The sequence below is a fragment of the Scardinius erythrophthalmus genome (genome assembly GCF_964197995.2).
Source record: "Scardinius erythrophthalmus genome assembly, chromosome: 19".
NCBI classification, from domain to species: domain Eukaryota; kingdom Metazoa; phylum Chordata; class Actinopteri; order Cypriniformes; family Leuciscidae; genus Scardinius; species Scardinius erythrophthalmus.
In genome coordinates this window covers 36,760,533-36,780,504 of record NC_138239.1, presented here as the reverse complement: position 1 = coordinate 36,780,504, position 19,972 = coordinate 36,760,533, and the positions used below count along the sequence as shown (strand labels likewise).

Here is a 19,972-nt window from a genome sequence, read left to right as displayed (position 1 = left end):
TCTGGTGTCCGAGAATCGCCTACGAGTTTTTACAACAGTGTTGTCAAATATCTATTCCGAAGCTGTGGGGGGAGCTCTAGAGAGAAACCTGCGAGCAAAAAGCGAGAATACAGCGAAGAAATCCCAAAGCTACTGAGTGCTGCTTTAATGAAAACAGTAATGGATCCGCACGCTAGCTCTTAAAGTGACAGCAGCCTAATCTGTGTCTGTCAGTCATTTTGATAAGGATATACTATAGGATACGAAACTCATGATAACTAGTGTAAATTCTGGGTCCTAAATCTAAACTGGCCTTCATCCTTTCTGTCACTCCTAAAGCATGACCAGGAGACTGAGTTAAGCTCTGCGGCCGATGACAGACCTGTGAGGAACATCTAGACTATTTGAGGAGCGCTGTTACTATTTCAGAACTGACTGGTCTATATTTAGACAAGATAAGCTGTGAATTCATGAAATCTTTATGCAACAGCGGATGTTTGCTGTAGTTTTGTGTGTAGAGACTAGTTCTGCTCACTGAATATCTGAATATAATCATCTCAAGATCAATAAAGCATTGTGCTTTAGTAAAGACACTTACTCCAGCTCATCTTCAGACGATGACTCAGATTCCTCCTTCTGCTCTCTAGCGGCTGGCATCTCGGTGTGTGTGTGTGTGTGTGTGTGTGTGTGTGTGTCAGCTCAATGTGTGTGTGACAGCACTCATCTCCAATCTTCTTAACTCATCTGTAAAACAATAAGCTTTCATGAGAAGGGCTGATGTGCTATTTCTTTTATTTTGTGTTTTTATTGATATCAAACAATATAAAGTATTGCACTGTGTAGGATGATGAATTATACAAAATAAGAAAACTATGTAAAACAGCTATAATGCGAAAATTAGTATTGTGTAAAATAAAACAAAAATAACAAAATTAAATCAGTTAAAATGACAGCAAACTACGAAGGTACTAGTTTAGCAATCAAAGATAAAGGTAAACCCAAAGTAAAACTTTCATAATTCGTTATTATCTGACTGAGACAATTATTTAGCACTTGTCTACTATGATAAACTGAAAGCACCTTCCAGATTTTTCATAAATCGCTGTTTGAAATTAATATAACGTTAATATGGGAAAGATGGGATTAACGTTAGTTGTGTGTGACAGAAGAGAGTTCACTAGCTGTTAGCTAACCGAGCTAACTAGACTGTGATGTAAGAGAGAATAAAGCGTTTGAATGAATGTCTAACACAAAATATTAGGACTTCGGAATGCAGTGTAATTAGTTTGATAATAAATGTAATCAGTAACATACCTGTTAGCGTTAAGTGAGTGTTCTTGCGTGTAATTATTAACTGTTAGCTCCATAGCCCACGCCAAAGCCCTGACGCCTGTTACTATAACAACCAGCTGACAACCGTTGTTCAGCGCATGCGCGTGAAACTATAGACAACCGACGGGTTTATTTTTGTAATTTCTATGTAAGTTATGTATCTCATATATATAAATATGCATTGAACCGAGTAATAATGTACAATTAATTAGTCATTTTAATTATGTATTTAACAATTATTTCACACAGATAAAATAAAAAATGTTGTGTGGGATTCGGAAACATATGATTGCAGTACCTTACAATATCTTTTAAAACGTTTCCGATCTATGAAAGATAGAGCAAACATTAGACCTTTTTTGCTAATGAATATATAATATACATGACCAGACAGCTCAAAAGTCAACTTTTGTTTTCATAAAATAGACCAAACGTCTTTGAAGTTGAACAAAATACATAATTCTCAAATTCAAACTCAACGCACCTCCTTTAGAAATCGTCAGATGTATAGCGGGCGGTGATTGGTTGGATCTGCCAGGAGTGGGCGGTCCTTTGGAGCACTGCCCAATGGGGTGGTGGTACGACGCGACGCAACAGTCATCCGCGGTTTCTGATTGGTCAATGTTCATGTCCATGATGACAGCTGAGTGTTGTGAACCTGTCGCGGTACGATGATAAGCAGAAATCAAACGCACACAGTTAATGTTACAGTTGTACAGTTAATGTTATAGTTGTACAGTTAATGTTATAATTGTACAGTTAATGTTATAGTTATACAGCTCAAATACTGACTGCAGAAGGTAAGAACACTGTTACTGATGAATCGTGTCGTGTCGTTTCTTATGTATAATGTCTATGATGATCCAGTGTTGTTTATGGTTGCCTACACAAACCTAGCGAACAGAATATGTTCTAAGAACGTTTTGCTAACGTTCCCATTAAAACATTATTTCTGAATGTCCCTAAATGTTCAAAACGTCCCGTTTTTCAAATGTTGTTTTTTTCTTGGTTATACGTACATTCAATTTAATCATTCTTCAAATGTTATGGGAACACTCATTTTGAATGTTCTCTGAACGTTATGAATTGTAACATAAAAATAAAAAAAATTAGACGAACGTCCAACTAGAACGTTTCAGAAAAAGAAAAAAAATTCACATGAACGATATATTGATAATATTTAATAAATAGATTAATATAAATAAATTAAAATGATACATTTAACGTACTTTTAAATTAGATTAAAATAAATGAATACAAATGTGATTTAACAACAAAAACAGTTATTCATCTACTAAATAGATTAAATTAGATAAAATAAATAAAAATTAAGTAAATAAAAATTAAATATTACATTAATATATTGCATAGAAACATATAATAAAGTTACTTAATAGCAACTAATGTTATAATATACATGTTTCAGTGTGTAAATGTGGTGTTTAGAAAAGACTTTAGAAGGGGTTCCCTCACACGAGGATGCTCATATTTGGGGGTGCACGGCATCTATAAGATTGAAAACCCCTGCCATAGAGCATCATGAAAATGCAGTGCTAAATGAATTTAACAGTAATTCACTACTATGGTATCCGGTACCACGGTATTCCCCTGCTCTGCTGTGATCTGCATGTTCTCCTGCAGGTGTTCAGTGAGGATGAGCCGCTTTCTGAACGTGTTGAGGAGTTGGCTGCTCATGGTGTCTGTGATCGCGGTGGGAAACACAGTGCAGAGCTTCAGAGATTACAGCTTCCTGTCCCAGAAACTCTACACCGGCACACCGGATTATGGTCGGCATAAACCTGATAATTAGCACCTTTATTCATTAACTAGGCTAACTTTAGCACTTAACAGATCAGCATTACAGCTACATTTTCAGTTAAAGGGATAGTTCACCCAAAATGATCCCGTGATTTACTCGCCCTCAAGTCATCCTAGGTGTATATGACATTCTTCTTTCAGACGCATACAATCTGAGATATGCTGGTTCTTCCAAGTGTTACGACCCTTCATGGTTTTAAAAGTCTAGGAAGGTAGAAGGGGAACATTATGTCACCCGTCAACAATATTCACTATTGGAACACTGGAAAATGAGTGAAGCCAGGAAGCAGCAGAGCGTTTGAACACATTTATTATGTGCAAAACTGGTCAAATTATATCTCTATATATAAACATATATATATATATATATATATATATATATATATATATATATATATATAGATATAGATATAGATAGATAGATAAATAAAGAAACAATTAAAGTTGTTTACAATTAAAAGTAAATCAAACAAACCAGCAAATTATATTATCCCAGACCTGGGAGGGGAAAAGGGAATAACTGGACAGTGCCAACTCAAAGAAAAGAATAAAACAAAAGAATCTTTCTATAACGTTTTAGACTAACCTAACTAATACAAAAGAAAAATGTAGAAAGGAAAAGTCTTCGACGTCCAAGACATCGTATCCTTCCCTACTTTATCTAATCAAACACAAGTAAAACAAATGTCACATGCCCCTTAAAGGAGAAGTTCCCTTTTAAAATGAAAATTCTGTCATCATATACTCACCCTCATGTTGTTTCAAACCTGTATGAATTTCTTTCTTCTGCTGAACAGAAAGGAAGATATTTAGAAGATTATCAGTAACCAGACAGTTTTTGGGTCCCAATGACTTCCATAGTAGGAAAAAAAATCTGTCTGTTCAGCAGAAGAAAGAAATTCATACAGGTTTGAAACAACATGAGGGCGAGTATATGATGACAGAATTTTCATTTTAAAAGTGAACTTCTCCTTTAACCTAGTGTATTTAAACAGACGTCACGTGACATCTCTTACCTGTCCCTTTCCCTTTACCATTCCAAAACACAGCGTTACCGCTCTCAAACATTTAGATAAGAAGAATAGGACGGCAACACAACGAGATCTCACATGACCGATTTAAAGCACATTAACAGAGCTTGATAAATTCTCAAATTGAAAACAAGCAGAACCAAATCAAGCTTAACAGAAAAAATGCCGAGCGCACAAAGTCAAAATCACAAACAAATTTAAGGCTGCGCCGTCTAGTGCGTTCATGACTCCTTTTATAGTTCCCGGATTTCCGGTAACCATATGACTGGATCTCACTTGCAGACGTCAGCACGCCAGAACCAGATGGCTCTGGCCAGAACCCTCCTCTCAGATGGTCGACAGCCAATCAGGCGACCGATCAGCACATCGCCTGCGAGAGAGAAAGCTAAAAAAAAAACGGACAGCGGCAGAAACAGTACAAAAGAAACTAGAAACACCAAAGTCGCACAACTTGGTGTCACATAATATCGTAACACAAGCTTTATAATGGGAGTGAATGGTACCTTTTTCTTTTGAAGCCCAAAAAAGTGCATCTATCCATCATAACAGTATTCATACAGCTCCAGGGGTTAATAAAGGCCTTCTTCTTAACGAGCCAGAAGCTCAATTCGCGCCATTCGCGCGAACTTGACGCTGCTTGAACACATTTTAATCGTCTTTAATACATGATTGATTCCGAAGGATAGATTAAAAGACCCGGTCAATTTTTTTAAATAAATACAAAAGTATTAAAAAATAATAATAATTATCAATAAATTAAATTTTTTGAGATCCGGGGCTATAAAAGAAACATCCGGGGCTGAAGCCCGACACATGACCTCTGACCCGACGCATGACCTCTGACCCGACACATGACCTCTGACCCGACGCATGACGTAGAAGCTTAGGTGACAAACTCAACAACAAACTCCTCCCACATTTCTGTTTAAATTCTCCTTTTAACTTCTAATTCGTGACCAGTGTTTTGCACGATCCTCTGCGCTTCCGTGTTCATCAATACATCATGTGTCGGGTCAGAGGTCATGCATCAGGTCAGAGGTCACTCTTCCACCAGAACTAGACTCGCGTGCGTTACCGAAAGCCAGTGATTATAGTTTATAAAGTTATAAATATGAACATTTTTCTTCTCTTCAGAAGGCCTTTATTCACCCCTGGAGTCGTATGGATACTGTTATGATGGATTGATGCACATTTTTGGGCTTCAAAATCTCCATTCACTGCTATTATAAAGCTTGAAAGAGCAGGACATGTTTTAATATAACTCTGATTGTGTTCGTCTGAAGGAAGAATGTCATATACACCCAGGATGACTTGAGGATGAGTAAATCATGAGCTAATTTTTTGGTGAACTATCCCTTAATGCGTCTACTGTCCTTTACATGAATACAGAAAGTATTTGGACACAAATACATGTTATTGTGTATGTAAATAATGTGTGCTATAAATGAGAGGATTTGTCTTGTTCTTTAGTAAACGGTCTCCAGGCGAGAACCTTTGGCATATGGACCCTCCTGTCCTCCATCATCCGCTGCGCTTGTGCCATAGACATCCAGAACCGAACGTAAGGATCCTGTGTGTGTGTGTGTGCGTGTGTGTGTGTGTGTGTGTGTGTGTGTGTGTGTGTGTGTGTGTGTGTGTGTGTGTGTGTGTGTGTGTGTGTGTGTGTGTGTGTGTGTGTGTGTGTGTGTGTTTGTGTGTGTGTGTGTGTGTGTGTTTGTGTGTGTGTGTGTGTGTGGAGACTGAACTCTGCTGGAATCAAGCTCACGGTCCTTTCGTTCCCTCATGACAGGCTTTATCACGTCACCCTGTGGACGTTCGTTCTGGCTCTTGGCCACTTCCTGTCTGAAGCGTTTATCTATAAAACCGCTCCTTTGACCATTGGAGTCATGGCACCTCTGATCGTAGCAAGTGAGTGAGTTTCCAACATCTAGTCTTCAATCAGGATACTGATATTTTCTATGTGAATATATAGTAAAGTGTAATTTATTCCTGTGATCAAAGCTGAATGTTCAGCATCATTACTCCAGTCTTCAGTGTCACATGATCCTTCACAAATCACTCTGATATGATGATCTGATGATCAAGAAATATTTATATGGAAGCTTGTTTCCGCCACAACATAAAAAATAAAATATTGCGACTTTTTATCTCAGAATTGCGTGATATAAAGTCACAATTGCGAGAAATAAAGTTAGAATTGTGAGATAAAAAGACGCAATTATCTTTTAAAATGTTTTATTCTGTTTCGGAAACAATCTTCCATACATTTATGATTATTATCAATGTTGAAAACAGTTTACTATTTTTTTATTATTTTTTTGTGTGGAAACTGTGATACACTACCTTTCAAAAGTTTGGGGTTAGTAAGATAATTAAAATAAAAAGAATTCTGTTATTCAGCAAATAAGTATTAAATTGATCAAAATTGACAAAGACATTTACATTCATGGCCAACAATATTGGCACACCTGCATTTCTGTCAGATGATGCACTACTTCTCACAGAAAACTGTTGCAATTACAAATGCTTTGGTATTCTCATGTTTATTTCTTTTGTTTGCACTCAATCTGAGACGTTTCAATCCACAAAGAACTCAAAAAATGGAAAATCCAGTGAAAAGTGTTTGAATTTGCCACAGGATTAATAACATTTCAGGATTCGCGCAACCTTTCGAGAGTGAAGTTTTCAAGTGCTTCACACTTTTTCAAGGACTTTCAGGCTCTAAATATGATCCAGGTTTAAAGTTATTTTTTATGTGATGACCAAAAACAAAATTTGTCCCCATTTGTATACCTAAAAGTTTAAAGATAAGAACAAACACGTAGCAAACAAACACTTTTATTTAATAAAATAATAAATATGAAATTACCACTAATAACCAGTAGATGGTGGCAGAGGAGCACTTTTTGACTTATTAGCCATTTCCACTCCATCATAGTTATTTTCACAGGTTTTGCTTATAAATTTATATTTAGATATTATGAAATTCCTATTATAAAAAAATCAAATCATCAAGAAAAAATGTTTTTACTGAAGTATGAAGTAGGAGTCTCTTGAAAATCAAAAACTTCTTAAATTGTGAAGAATTACACAGAAGCTGTCGTCAGTTCAGCATGATGGAAGAACAATGAAACATTTAATAAGAGTGGAATATTAAAATACTTGAAAAATTAGGTTGTTCAAAGTTAGTTTTATCTGCATTTCAGCTCAAGCTCAGTGCTTTACCGACAAATGTGCATTTCCAAGAAAGAAATACACTTAGTAATGCAGAACAATACTCATTTTATGATTAAATTGCCTTTATGATTAACAATCCCCACTTCCCCCAGCGCTACTAAATCAGTTGGTTACACCGGTGCAGCTGTTCTCAAATGTCTGGATTCCTGTCATCTACACTGTATTGCATGTCTTACTTTCTCCCTGCAGCGTGTGGTGTGTGTGTGTGTATTAGCAGAAGCAATAACAGCAGCAGCGTAGCAGATCTCTTCCGCCAAGACCAGATATATCAACATTGTCATATCCATTACCATGAAAACACTCAGAGAGTTGTCATGACAGAAATGCTGTTCTTTTCTATTCATCAAAGATCCTGAATCCTATTTTTAACAGTGATAATAATCATAAATGTTTCTTGATCCTCAAATCCCCATATTAGAGTGATTTCTGAAGGATCATGTGACACTGAAGACTGGAGTAATGATGCTGAACATTCAGCTTTGATCACAGGAGTGAATGTTACTATACATTCACAGCAATTTAAAATTTTGATAATATATATTTCACAATATTACTTCTTTTTTTAATCACATAAATGCAGCCTTGATGAGACTTCTATCAGAAACATTAACAATCTTAATTATTCCAAATATTTGACCGGTATCACGCTTGCGTGATACAAAATGACTAGGGGTGTCACGATTCTCCAAATCCTCGATTCGATTACATTTTCGATTCTAAGGTCACGATTCGATTCGATTCTCGATTTTTACAATATATATATATACATATTTTTTTAAGCACATTGCTACCAGTTTTAGACTAGACTAGGGCTGGGCGGTATGACCAAAATTCTTTTTTCACGATATGACTCATTTTATTTCACAGTAACAATATATTTCACGATATAGTTATGCTATTCTGGAGAAATCGACAGAAAGGGCTTTATGTATAATAAATAAACCCAAATAGCCTACTTTAGAAATGAAAAGTACACACACTCATCAACTTTTAGATGAACTGCCCCCAACTGATTGATATTAAATACAACTCGTATGTGCAATTAAACTTTAAAGAAAGTATTGCTGAATAACTTTTCAATCTCATGTTATTGTTTCACTTCATCATTCAGTTTATAATATCTGAATATTTTATATTGAACTATTCTATTCATAATAAATTAGTTACTTCCTTTTAATTGTATAGGATATTAGTAATACTAGTGGTTTAGATGTGTTCCTTCCCCGGTAAAGTTTTGCCATGCTTATACTGCGTTTTTAAGGGGCTTGTTTTGCTCTTTTTGTGATATCTGGCAACCCGTCTCCTGGAGCTTTAATCAAGAAAAGTTCAGAAGTGACTAGAAGGAGAGCAGCAGTAATAAAAACCTTACAGCAGCTACTGTTAGCATTGACTAAGTAGTTTAAATTATACACACCTTGTAACATTATTTTACCATAGCCCGGTGAACCGCGCTCCCTCTCAGTGCGTGTGCACGCGCGCGTCTTTTGTATCAGTAAAATACGATCGAGTTTGAGCGTCTTCAAGTTGTAATCACGTTTTGAATCAAATGAAGATTTTATCAGCTGGTTCAGTGGCCAATTGTTTGGATTTAGAAAATATAACGCGCGCTGTACATTTTGGCTCAGAAACAGGATAATATTATACATTCGCTTTAACTAGCAGGCTGTTCATTACCATGGCAACCGCTTGCGCGTCCTTTCTGAACGTAACTGTACACATAATTGACAGATAGATACATTATATAAGGTTATTTCTATTCGTTAGAAGAATATTGATTTATGAACTTCTTGTCAAGTAGCCCCGTTGCGAGCATGTACGTCCCTCTAAACTTTCCGGGTGCTGCACTGCGCTCTAGTTGACTTCTGTTCTGCAAGCCGACCGGACGTGACATGGGGGCGTGGCAGTATCGACGATTAAATTTTTTAATTCGATGATCGAGGTTGTGGTTTAATTTCGATCGATTTCGATACAAAATCGAAATCGTGACACCCTTAAAAATGACACTAAATGGATGTACATTATGTCTGAAATCTTGAAGGTAATTCGTGTCAGACTCATATAGAAACTCAATATTTGAGAAATATTCACTGCAAAAAAATCCTCAGCCATCCTATTTTGTAATCAGTGCTGTGTAATGATCTAGAGTCAGTGCTGTGTAATGATCTAGAGTCAGTGCTGTGTAATGATCTAGAGTCAGTGCTGTGTAATGATCTAGAGTCAGTGCTGTGTAATGATCTAGAGTCAGTGCTGTGTAATGATCTAGAGTCAGTGCTGTGTAATGATCTAGAGTCAGTGCTGTGTAATGATCTAGAGTCAGTGCTGTGTAATGATCTAGAGTCAGTGCTGTGTAATGATCTAGAGTCAGTGCTGTCTAATGATCTAGAGTCAGTGCTGTCTAATGATCTAGAGTCAGTGCTGTGTAATGATCTAGAGTCAGTGCTGTGTAATGATCTAGAGTCAGTGCTGTGTAATGATCTAGAGTCAGTGCTGTGTAATGATCTAGAGTCAGTGCTGTGTAATGATCTAGAGTCAGTGCTGTGTAATGATCTAGAGTCAGTGCTGTGTAATGATCTAGAGTCAGTGCTGTGTAATGATCTAGAGTCAGTGCTGTGTAATGATCTAGTCAGTGCTGTGTAATGATCTAGAGTCAGTGCTGTGTAATGATCTAGAGTCAGTGCTGTGTAATGATCTAGAGTCAGTGCTGTGTAATGATCTAGAGTCAGTGCTGTGTGTAGAGTCAGTGCTGTGTAATGATCTAGAGTCAGTGCTGTGTAATGATCTAGAGTCAGTGCTGTGTAATGATCTAGAGTCAGTGCTGTGTAATGATCTAGAGTCAGTGCTGTGTAATGATCTAGAGTCAGTGCTGTGTTATGATCTAGAGTCAGTGCTGTGTAATGATCTAGAGTCAGTGCTGTGTAATGATCTAGAGTCAGTGCTGTGTAATGACTCGAGTCAGTGCTGTGTAATGATCTAGAGTCAGTGCTGTGTAATGATCTAGTCAGTGCTGTGTAATGATCTAGAGTCAGTGCTGTGTAATGATCTAGAGTCAGTGCTGTGTAATGATCTAGAGTCAGTGCTGTGTAATGATCTAGAGTCAGTGCTGTGTAATGATCTAGAGTCAGTGCTGTGTAATGATCTAGAGTCAGTGCTGTGTAATGATCTAGAGTCAGTGCTGTGTAATGATCTAGAGTCAGTGCTGTGTAATGATCTAGAATCAGTGCTGTGTAATGATCTAGAGTCAGTGCTGTGTAATGATCTAGAGTCAGTGCTGTGTAATGATCTAGAGTCAGTGCTGTGTAATGATCTAGAGTCAGTGCTGTGTGTAGAGTCAGTGCTGTGTAATGATCTAGAGTCAGTGCTGTGTAATGATCTAGAGTCAGTGCTGTGTAATGATCTAGAGTCAGTGCTGTGTAATGATCTAGAGTCAGTGCTGTGTAATGATCTAGAGTCAGTGCTGTGTTATGATCTAGAGTCAGTGCTGTGTAATGATCTAGAGTCAGTGCTGTGTAATGATCTAGAGTCAGTGCTGTGTAATGATCTAGAGTCAGTGCTGTGTAATGATCTAGTCAGTGCTGTGTAATGATCTAGAGTCAGTGCTGTGTAATGATCTAGAATCAGTGCTGTGTAATGATCTAGAGTCAGTGCTGTGTAATGATCTAGAGTCAGTGCTGTGTAATGATCTAGAGTCAGTGCTGTGTAATGATCTAGAGTCAGTGCTGTGTAATGATCTAGAGTCAGTGCTGTGTAATGATCTAGAGTCAGTGCTGTGTAATGATCTAGAGTCAGTGCTGTGTAATGATCTAGAGTCAGTGCTGTGTAATGATCTAGAGTCAGCATGGTCGTCTTGTAACGCTGGTTTTGTGTTCCTAGGCGTCTCTATAGTGGGCATGTTGATCGGCTTCCAGTGTATCGTTGAGCCTCAGGAAGTGATGGGAGCTCGTCAGAAGAAGAGGAGCTGAGTGAGATCATACTGTTGACGCCGCTGGCACTGACACGGGACGGCTGTAACGGGACGGGCCGCTCTGCTACATGCGGACGCGGGACGCTTTAGCGACGGGTCAGTGGTTCAGTATGAGCCAGTCCTGCTATCGACTGGTTGCCAGTCACATATAAGGCCCACACTACCTTTTTACAGCACTGAAATCAGTGTGATAATTTTATATGGTTATTTAAAGTGTAATGATCCGAAAGCAATTACAGTACCGGTACATTTGAGTTATTTTTTAAGCTATTATATTAGAAAAACACAAATGGGGTGATGATGTAGTGAAGACAACTCTTATATTTGAGCTGCTTCTTTGTCTAGATCTCAGAGTTAAGAAGCCTTTCCATGAAGGGTTTTAGCCTCAGATGTACATGAATGTTCATTACTGGTCACGTCACTGTTAGTGTTTTCCCCAGCACACACGAGGGAAGGTTTACATGACTCATTTGTTGCAATGTTCAATTGCAAATCACTAACATGTGCAAAACACAAGACATGCTCACATCTGCATTTCAGCCATGTAGTGCGTTTAAACTAGTCATCACTCTTTATTATTGACTGTGAGATTCAATTTACAACAATTTTATCTGTATTATATTCAAAGCGTTTCTATACAAGTACTGTAAAATACACATGAACTACATATACATCTACATACATTCATATGAACAACACACACACAGATCAGGGCAGTAACTACACGTCTGCAGACTGACATCAGCTGTCCTGTGATCATCACAATCACAGAAAACCAGTGTAAAATTATGATTCTTTTAGCTTCAGTGTTGCTGTTCTCTCTGAACTTTGCTTGTTCAGTGTTCATTTTTGAAACCATGTGAAATGAATAAATTGAAATGACCATGTTTTGTGATGTCATTGTGTGCAAAGCCTCCTATTCGGCACATGACAGTGTCACACGTACAGACAATAGACTGATTACACTTTGATTTATAATGTATGAAAACATTTTTATTCCACCATGAAATAAAATAATAAAAAAGGTAATTGCAATTTATCTAAACTCAGAATGGAGAGGGAAAGAAAGTCTGAATTGTGAGATATAAACTCACAATTGGAAGAAAAGCTTTGCAAGTGTCATGTGATGATGCGTTTCCACATCTTTTTTTCATTGTTTTAAAACTGAATGTACATTTATAAGACTCTACTGTTTTATTACCCTGTCATTAAACCTCCTGAGACCCAGGAATAGACTTTTGTCCACTGTATATGTTTCTACTGGATCAAAGAGCATCCATCAGTCATGCTACAACACACACTATATACTATAATGCTGTCTTTAGTCTGAGATAAGTGTCCTGTACGGTTGGCTGTTAGTACAATCACACGTCCTCCACTGATCACATGACTGATGTTCTGGCACATTCAAGTAGGCTTCAGTTGATGGGTTTTATTGAAGGGCTTCGACCTTCCGTAATAATATACTGTAGTGATGTCCGCAGCATCAACGAACACAGGGTGAGATCTCTCGGATCAGATGTGTCTGTTACAGAGACTCTTATACTAGATTAATACTTCCAATCATAAAAACATTAGGTCAGATCTAAGGAACCATCATGCAAACATGATACATTCCCCAACACATTCAAACATATTAAGCCTCATTTATGAAACACAAGCAGAACAATAACATTTTAAATGTTATTCGGTCATATTTGTGTGAATTGAGTGGTCTACAAAAAAGTATTTTACAGAATTGTGTGTGATGAATGATTCCCACTGAGTGCTGTGGGTTAATGTGGGATCTCGAACTATCGGTCAGTCTAAACACTGCAGGATCAACAGCGGTTATTAGCAGAATGAAGAAAACTTTCACTTGTGCTTGGGCGGTTCAGCCTGAGCCGTCATTATTCAGGACACTGTAGATTTGTAGACACTGAACGATTTTCCGTCTTGGGAATGCATGGATGAGTCCTGGACAGAAGAAACAAGTAATAAAAACTCAGTGAGTGTTTTAGCGCAATTTTCTCACGTCATGGGATCACAACACTAAGAGATAGTAAATCTTTTCCTGGATTTTGTTTGTGCGTTCCCGAGATTAGACCTTCCTTAACATAATGCCGAAAACCCGAAGTCTCTAGGTGGTCTGGTTGAGGAGTAGATAGAAGTGCAAGATTGGTGCGCACAGACGCACAGAACAGAAATCATGAGTTAACAAGCGCAATTTTGTCCGGTGGAAAATTGCGCTAAAAAAAAACAGTGAATTCAACCATCCATCACTACCTCAGTAAGGAACACTAAACATCATATTAATGAAATCTACAACATAATGCACAGAAATAACTGTAGAAATAACAAGGAAAACTTATGTGACATTACACACCGTTTCATTCGGTAATAACTTCATGACCATAGTCACATTTATCAGATGAGAGCTGGCCGCTAATATAGTTCACATTTTGCGGGATACAAGCAACCAAGCAGTTGAGGTTTTCTATATCACCCTAACTGTACTGAATACATGTGGATAAAGATCCTGACATTATCCACAGACACACGTCTTGCTAAGAAATTCTCATGTTTGGCAAAAGTAGAAGAAATTTGTATTTGCTTGTTTTATCTAGTTTATAGATTTGGAACTGGCCAAACTAAGCTGAATCTGAGATATTTTTATTTTTTTGGAGACCTGTGTGTGTGTGATTTTTATTTACATCTTTATATAAATGTTTGATTATTATTTATTTTTCAAACAAACATTACTCTATGTATGTTTGTAACATATTGGCTTCCTCTAAAGATGTAATAAAACAGTTGTGTATGGATGTTTTTACTGTATACACCCTCCAGGCACACCAGCTCTCTTCTTTCCCCTGATGCTCTCTCGTGCACTTTGAACCCTGAGTTTATCCTTAAGTGCCCATTAAAGGAGAACTCCGGTCAATTTTAACATTGAGCTCATTTTTTTGTACATTTGGAGTGCTGTCAATACAGAGAACAACGACAAAAATCGGTGTTGCCTACACCGAGTTATTCTATTTTTAAAATTTGGACCCTTTTGACTTCAATGGGGCAAGTACTAAACCTGCTTTTAGCCTCTTAACATCCTTGATGTGTCATTACAAGTGCACAGCCATGTGAGTGATTCCTTCCGAGTGAACACGAGTGAATCTGACTGCAGTAGATGTGAAAGATATGTATAAAAATGATGTTATTTCAGCCAGCGCACATACCTGTGTTTACATCCTGTTTTCGGTTGAAGTCCAAAATAGTCGATTGCCGAGTTCACGCACATAGGTTTAGTTACCTATGATCACGCGCGTGAACTCGGCAATCGATTACTTTGGACTTCAACCGAAAACAGGATGTAAACACAGGTGATTAACGATTAATCACATCCAAAATAAAAGTTTGTGTTTACATAAAATATGTGTGTACTGTGTCTATTTTGTATATATAAATACACACATATGCATGTATATTTATATTATATATGTATATACAATATTTATATTTATTTTATTATATATTTATATTAAAAAAAAATTATTACATATATACATGATACGTGTGTGTATGTATGTATATATATATATATATATATATATATATATATATATACACACACACAAAATAATTATACACAGTACACACACTTATATTATGTAAAAACTTTTATTTTGGATGCGATTAAGCGTTGCCCAGCACTAATAATTTTATTATAAATGGCACTCCTACTCTACTGTAGATTCTCTGACCACAACAGCCTTTAGTGTTCATTTAACCAAATGAAGAGCTTAAAATTATTTTTGGTTTAATAGTGTGTTATTCTAGGAAGATATGCTATACACGAGTTCTCTGCGTGTCGTATGGCATTTAATGCATATTTAAGACACCCTATCAATCATAATGTGCTAACAGCATGACAGCATTCCTGGTTTGGTACAGGACAATCTGTTCTGATTTATATCATATGAGCTTAAAGTCAACATAAAAATGTCATTAAAACCCATATTATGTTTTATACCCTCAATCCTTGACATAACCTCTTGGATGAGCTGCACCTTTTCTTTTTCATACAGAGCATCAGATCATAGAGAGGGATCTGATCATAAGCTTCAGGCAGATCAGACCGGTTTCAGCTTTCACTGTTTTTTCAGTGTTAAATTAAAGTTTAAATACTGCATTTCTTCTGCTAATGTCCAGTTATAACATACTTACAGTGTTCACCTCTGTCTGAGACTTTTGGTTGGCCTTCTGTCGCCGCAGGTCAGATTTTATAAACGCTGTGAGGCAGAGAAACAAAGTCTAATCATTGAAAAGTTGTCCATTTTTAAAGTTAATTTGCATTCACATGTATGCATTTGGCAGATGCTTTTTTTCCAAAACAACTTACATTGCTTTGAAGGAATACACTTTATCATTTCATGCATTCCCTGGGATTCAAACCCATGATTATTCTATTAATACCGACCCAGGCTGTATTTAAAGTCCCCCTGTAGTCAATCATTTTATCCCTTAAAGCTCATCTTTGATCACCAAAATTACAATTTTAAAAAAAAAATTTTTTTTAATGTCTTCATGTCTTAAAATCGTTTGAATGTAACTTGATACCATTGCCTCATTTAATATACGTCGTTCTACGAATATGCAAATGAGCCCCGCCTCCACTCACTCACTCAGCTCAGAGATCCACTGGTTGACGATCACACGTTGATCTGATTGGTTACAAGGTAGTTTGTGACGTCAGAAACACCAGCGATTTCAAAGCGTGTTTTTGAGACTGTCTTTGGTTCACTGCAGTTTTAAGGAGGAAATACTCAGCAATGCTGTCGACTTATGAATTTACACATGGTTTGTCTTAAAGCATATTAAAAACACCACATAGACACATAAACAACATTACAAGCTGGATTTTCACCACAGGGGGACTTTAATACACTTACAAAATGACCACAGCAATATCATGGTAATATGATGCCAGGTCTGGTGCTTTACAGTTTTTTTCAATCGCTAACAAGCGCTTACCCATACTTCAGATACTTTTTCTAAACTCTTAACACAGACTCACACCTACAAAACACAATTGGCCAAATGGTTAATTGTCTTCTCAAAAACACATTTTGTTAAATATATACTAACTCTTCATTTCAAAACAGAAAACATGTTTCTCTGCGCACACTAACTTTACCAAAACACTGGAAATCTGACTCAAAATGAAAATTTTCTGTCAAAGAATAACACTTGTTTTCACTTCACAGGTTCATGCACTCAATCAAAGTACACCAGGTTTCAAAATCCTGTCTATTGTTGACATTACAAAAACTGCATAGACTTTTATGTTTCAGTTTTACAGGTATTTGCATGCAAAACGTGCAATTCACCGTTTTACACTAAATTTCTTGGTTGGGAACTGTATGTCCACATGTACAGTACAGTCACATTCATAAGCATTCCAGTAAAAAGCAAATCAGTTTTTATTCTTTTACTGTTTACTACAGGAGGTACACTAGAAACACGGTTTGATAGAACAGAAAAAGTTTTACAGTATTGCTTACAGTGAACAAAATATCCATTAAACACACAAGAGCATTGTGAACAAAAAAATCAACAGCAAAAAAAAAAAAAAAAAACATAGGGGGGACAAAAAAAAACATAGAATTACTGTATCTAATCTCTAAAGGGGTGGTGTGGTGCAGTGGATAAGACACATGCCTTTGGTGTGAGAGACCAGGGTTCGAATCCACTGTGAGACACCAATGTGTCCCTGAGCAAGACACTTAACCCCTAGTTGCTCCAGAGGCGTGCGACCTCTGACATAATTAGCAATTGTAAGTCGCTTTGGATAAAAGCGTCAGCTAAATGAATAAATGTAAATGTAAATCTCTGCGATCTTCAGGGTTAGGCCACATGTTCACATCACATGTTCAAGATCACATCTGATATCATCTAAGGCGATGCACCTGGGATAAAACTGCTTGGTATGTCGGATCCACCCTTGGAGACAGCATCCATGGCTTCAAGGAGGGACATCTGCTCATGAGGCTGATGGTCATGAACCTTCCACATTACATTTCGTCCAGGTCGACGCCTTTTGGCCGGATTGAATCCTGCCTCATCTATGTATATGAATTCATGAGGGGCCTGGTTGGCCTCCAATTCCATAACTCTCAAAACAAAGATTATGTAAATCATGTCATTACTGTATACTATACTGTACTGTGAAGGTTACCTTCTTGCAAAGTGCAAAGCTTATAGAACTGGACATTGAATTGGATATACAGTACACTATACCTGGACATATTGTCGTTGTAGCTCCTTGACTCTCTCACTGATATATTGTTTTTGAACTGATATCATTGCAGAAGCAGAGGTTTTTATAAACTTTCATATTGTAAAATATTAGTACAATTTGAAATAACTGATTTCTGTTTAAAAATATGTATGTCATGTAACAAATTGTGTAAAATGTAATTTATTCCTGTGATGAAAAGCTGAATTTTCAGCATCATTACTCCAGGAAGATGCATATGGACTCGAAAAGCTTGTTTCTTCGTGACATTGTTCAAAAGCAACACATTTTGCTAGCAATCAAAATCACATTTTGCTAAAATCATGAAATTTACAAAAATGGTAAAAGTTTCATGTAAATGGTAAATGCAGTAAATATATGCAGTCCATACTGTATCTAAGGTTTGGAATATTGTTTTTGCTATTGTGGGATGTTGTGTGTTAACATTTGTAAATACTACAAAAACAATCCATCATTTTGTTGGGAGGTATAGATTGTCTGTTAAGAAAATTTAAGCATTATGGAAATGTGTTCACTGACTGCATATTGTGTGAAAACGACAAGAAATGTGTGAATGGTATGGCCACAAAAGACCGATGCTGTGCTAATTGTGTTTAGAGTTTTGAAAATGTGAACACTGGCTGGACAAACGCTTTTTAGCGACTGAAAAAAACTGTAATATGTAACATGGTGCTGAATAATAACTATATTCATGCACTACAGTTCATGCTACTCTAAGATACATCAAAGAAGTAGTTTTCAACAGACGGGTCATTCAGATGAAAATAAAACAGATCAATGCAAATAAAAAAATAAATAAAAAAGATTACTAACCATGTAATCATGCAAAGTTAGAACAAAATAAAAAAAACTCCCCATATCTTGTTGTTGATATCAATGGTTGTGTGTCCAATCAAACTCTCCTTCTGTCAATTACTGTAATTGCAATCTTCACCACCTCACTAACCCTTCGGTTGAGCTGATGTTGTGTCGGGCTGGTCCAGTCACAATGTTTACAATGTTCAGGGAAATCAATCTTACTTGTACAGTAGTTGACATATTAAAGTGGGATAGAAGAAAGACTTTTAACCTCACACACGTAATCACTATAAAATATATATGCCCATTGAGTTTCGTTCCGATCGGCCTCTGTTAACCTTGTCTAATAGGTGCTCAAACTTCATTGGCCGATGGCGGCCATGTTTTTTGAGATACGCCAATGTCCTCATAGACATACATGGCACGACATACTGCATACCAATTTTCAAGTCAATCGGACTAACGGTCAGTGGTTATAGCCCTTTTTTGTTCATGTTTTTTTCATGTTATAGCGCCACCTAGAGTTCAATCGTCGCAATTTTTTTACTGTGACCTCAAATTGGGCTCATACACATGTGTGCCAAGTTTGGTGAAAATATCTCATTTCATCATTATATGAATTTATTAAGTATTTATTTGATTGTGTACATGTGGATGTTGTGTTTTGTCATTGTACTGTAGTATAGCAAGGCCAAAGACCCATTTTCAGCCACGGCTGGACAATAAATTACAACTAGCTAAGCAAAATCGATTGATAAGCACTGCTTCCAAGAATGTCAAGAAACACTGAAAAATTATGAAAAAAAAATTTAAACCAGAAACCACGATTTTCAGTAAGACGGTATAAAGAATGCACTTTAAATGAATGACACGGTCGTTTAGTTTTTCTCAGCATGTATAAAACAGCGATACCCTGCTTGTTTAGGTGTGCCACTGTGACGCCACAAGTTGAAGTCATGCTGTAATAAAACATCACATGCAGAAGACGAGTGCAACTGTTAGTGGTCACATGTTGAGCGTCATGTGATGAGTTTCTACCTGTCATGATGGAGCCGATGAAGAGGAACACACAGAGGAAGATGTTGCCGGCCAGTGTGCTGAAGTGATCCAGGATTTTGCCTTGAATGATGGTGAATGCGATTCCAAACATCTGCACACATCAGGAAGATCATGAGCATGTGCGCATCTCTCGTGTGCCAGGAGCTGTCATGGATTTAGATGTGACTTGCATAAACACATTTTGGAAATGTTACCTTGTGAAAGCAAACCGAACCATGAAGAAAATGCAACATTGTAATAATTTTAAAGATTAGTTCACTTCAGAATGAACATTTCCTGATAATTTACTCTCCCCCACGTCATCCAAGATGTTCATATCTTTCTTTCTTCAGTGGAAAAGAAATAAAGGTTTTAGAGGAAAACATTCCAGGATGTGTCTCCATATAGTGACTTCAATGGGGTCCAACGGGTTGAAGGTCCAAATGTGAAATGTTTCAGTGCAGCTTCAAAGTCACTTATCTAGCA

The 19,972-nt window shown here is 37.0% G+C and overlaps 3 protein-coding genes across 4 annotated transcripts in view; 1 reads left to right on the top strand and 2 right to left on the bottom strand.

Moving 5' to 3' along the window:
* The window catches only part of ttll5 (tubulin tyrosine ligase-like family, member 5), a 144,169-nt gene extending 142,751 nt beyond the window's left edge, over positions 1–1,418 (bottom strand). For both annotated transcript variants that reach the window (XM_081394556.1, XM_081394557.1), the window contains exons 1-2: positions 1,294–1,418; positions 578–723 (exon numbers count right to left, since the gene is read on the bottom strand). In XM_081394556.1, coding sequence (XP_081250682.1) covers positions 578–636 — 59 coding nt within the window. In that variant the 5' untranslated portion in view covers positions 637–723; positions 1,294–1,418. The remainder of the gene's footprint in view (positions 1–577; positions 724–1,293) is intronic.
* A 538-nt stretch (positions 1,419–1,956) lies between these two features.
* On the top strand, positions 1,957–12,594 carry erg28 (ergosterol biosynthesis 28 homolog). The gene is made up of 5 exons (XM_081394360.1): positions 1,957–2,111; positions 2,953–3,098; positions 5,631–5,721; positions 5,950–6,068; positions 11,268–12,594. The coding sequence occupies exons 2-5, from the start codon at positions 2,966–2,968 to the stop codon at positions 11,354–11,356; spliced, it is 432 nt and encodes a 143-aa protein (XP_081250486.1). The 5' UTR covers positions 1,957–2,111; positions 2,953–2,965; the 3' UTR covers positions 11,357–12,594.
* Positions 12,595–13,251: 657 nt separating this feature from the next.
* flvcr2a (FLVCR choline and putative heme transporter 2a) overlaps positions 13,252–19,972 on the bottom strand; it is a gene marked incomplete at both ends in the record, with an annotated part of 41,768 nt that continues 35,047 nt past the window's right edge. The window contains 3 exons of the mRNA XM_081347853.1: positions 13,252–13,314; positions 15,559–15,623; positions 19,487–19,598. Coding sequence (XP_081203979.1) covers positions 13,252–13,314; positions 15,559–15,623; positions 19,487–19,598 — 240 coding nt within the window. The remainder of the gene's footprint in view (positions 13,315–15,558; positions 15,624–19,486; positions 19,599–19,972) is intronic.

Excerpts from the sequence above, each read along its gene's own strand:
- erg28 (XM_081394360.1), top strand. The coding sequence starts at position 2,966 with ATGAGCCGCTTTCTGAACGTGTTGAGGAGTTGGCTGCTCATGGTGTCT. Across the intron at positions 3,099-5,630 it reads CACCGGCACACCGGATTATG|TAAACGGTCTCCAGGCGAGA; the intron begins GTCGGCATAAAC and ends CTTGTTCTTTAG. Across the intron at positions 6,069-11,267 it reads GGCACCTCTGATCGTAGCAA|GCGTCTCTATAGTGGGCATG; the intron begins GTGAGTGAGTTT and ends TTGTGTTCCTAG.